The sequence below is a fragment of the Atheta coriaria genome, unplaced genomic scaffold (assembly GCF_025399875.1).
Source record: "Atheta coriaria isolate IRGN ID8LTWV9N9 unplaced genomic scaffold, Caltech_Dcor_3.1 scaffold2999_size1361, whole genome shotgun sequence".
In the NCBI taxonomy this organism is placed as follows: domain Eukaryota; kingdom Metazoa; phylum Arthropoda; class Insecta; order Coleoptera; family Staphylinidae; genus Dalotia; species Dalotia coriaria.
Genome location: NW_027050294.1, coordinates 1 through 1,361, shown reverse-complemented (window position 1 = coordinate 1,361; position 1,361 = coordinate 1). Strand labels below are relative to the sequence as shown.

At 46.7% G+C, this 1,361-nt stretch overlaps 1 protein-coding gene across 1 annotated transcript; it reads right to left on the bottom strand.

Annotated features, from left to right (window-relative positions):
• Positions 1–5: 5 nt before the first annotated feature.
• On the bottom strand, positions 6–1,355 carry LOC135803112 (acetyl-CoA carboxylase-like; the record flags this gene model as incomplete). The annotated part of the gene is made up of 2 exons (XM_065316729.1): positions 1,176–1,355; positions 6–1,127 (listed from the first exon to the last, which is right to left on the bottom strand). Coding segments are annotated over exons 1-2 (1,182 nt in total), but the record flags the coding sequence as incomplete, so codon positions are not given.
• Between the last annotated feature and the right edge of the window lie 6 nt (positions 1,356–1,361).

The window sequence follows — 1,361 nt, the reverse complement described above, 5'->3', positions numbered from 1 at the left end:
AGGTTCAGTTCAACCGTGCGGGTCTCCACAGCAATCACACCTAGCGGTATACCTCCTAATCTAGCTCTACCTGTGACCACAGTCTGTGCCCATGGTTGCATAATCTCCGACCATGAATCTTTATCAAAAATCCCCGTCTCCCATTCCGTCATGTTATTCGGATTGAACCTACCAGCAAGCATCCATCTTGGATCATACGGTGCTTTGGTGGGCATATAACCCACTTCCCTACTAATCGGATCCGTGGGTTTAATCATAGGTACCATGGACATTTTATCCTTTGGTATGTATGACAACCATTTTAGAATTGTATACACACCATCAAGATCCCGTGTCTCTGTTTTATGTGACACGCCATTATTGTACATGATCTGTATCCCGCCGAGTTGGTTATTGGAAGCGTATACCTCCCTACCCAAGAGTTTATTCAACGCGGAATACCCGGTGAGGATAATGTGGGAATTATCGATTTGTATCACGCGTTGTCCGAGACGTACCAGATACGCGCCGATGCCAATCGCCCGGCAGGATACCATCGAAATGGTAACCACTTCGTCATACGCACGGGATGTCTCACCGGCAATCATACCAGCATATTGTAGATTCTCCACACCTAACCCGTCATCCTTACCGATGATATCTGTCAGTTTATAGCGGGACTCACCTTCGTCTTCGATCAATACAGCCCGGACACTGTTCAACGATGATACCTTAGCGTAATCTTCAGGTGTTAGGTATAGGTACCTGAATCCATGGTCGGGTTCATTGGGGTCCTCCCATGCGATTTTATACAGGGCTTTTACTTCTTCCGCCAGACCAATACGCGCGCCACTATTGGCAGAAACATAAATCCTTGGTATTCTGAGTTGTCTGGCGACTTCACTCGCCAAGGCAAAGACTTTATCTTCTCTGGGACCAAATGATCCGATGAGATAAGTGATATCATTGGCGATGACTATGATATCCCTCCCATGGGGATATTCAGGTGTATACAGGGTGATTCTCCACGCGACCATACCAACGTTGTTTTCACCCGGCACGCGTTTTTGTTCCACTAATCGTGTTTCCGTCTCTGGATCAAGAACTAACTCAATGCAATCCATGACTTTTTCAGGGATGACTATAACCTCAGTCATNNNNATGCAATCCATGACTTTTTCAGGGATGACTATAACCTCAGTCATGCGCTCTTGACTGAATTGTTTCCATAACAAATCCGCCATTTGTCGAAACATGTCAGGGTAATCATACACGTAAGTCGTACCTGCTTGCTGCGCCTGGAAGCGCTTCTGCTGGAGGTAATCCTTTGCCAGGTACGGTGTGGATATGGGCAGACCATGGAGATGTCCTTGTTTCTGCCC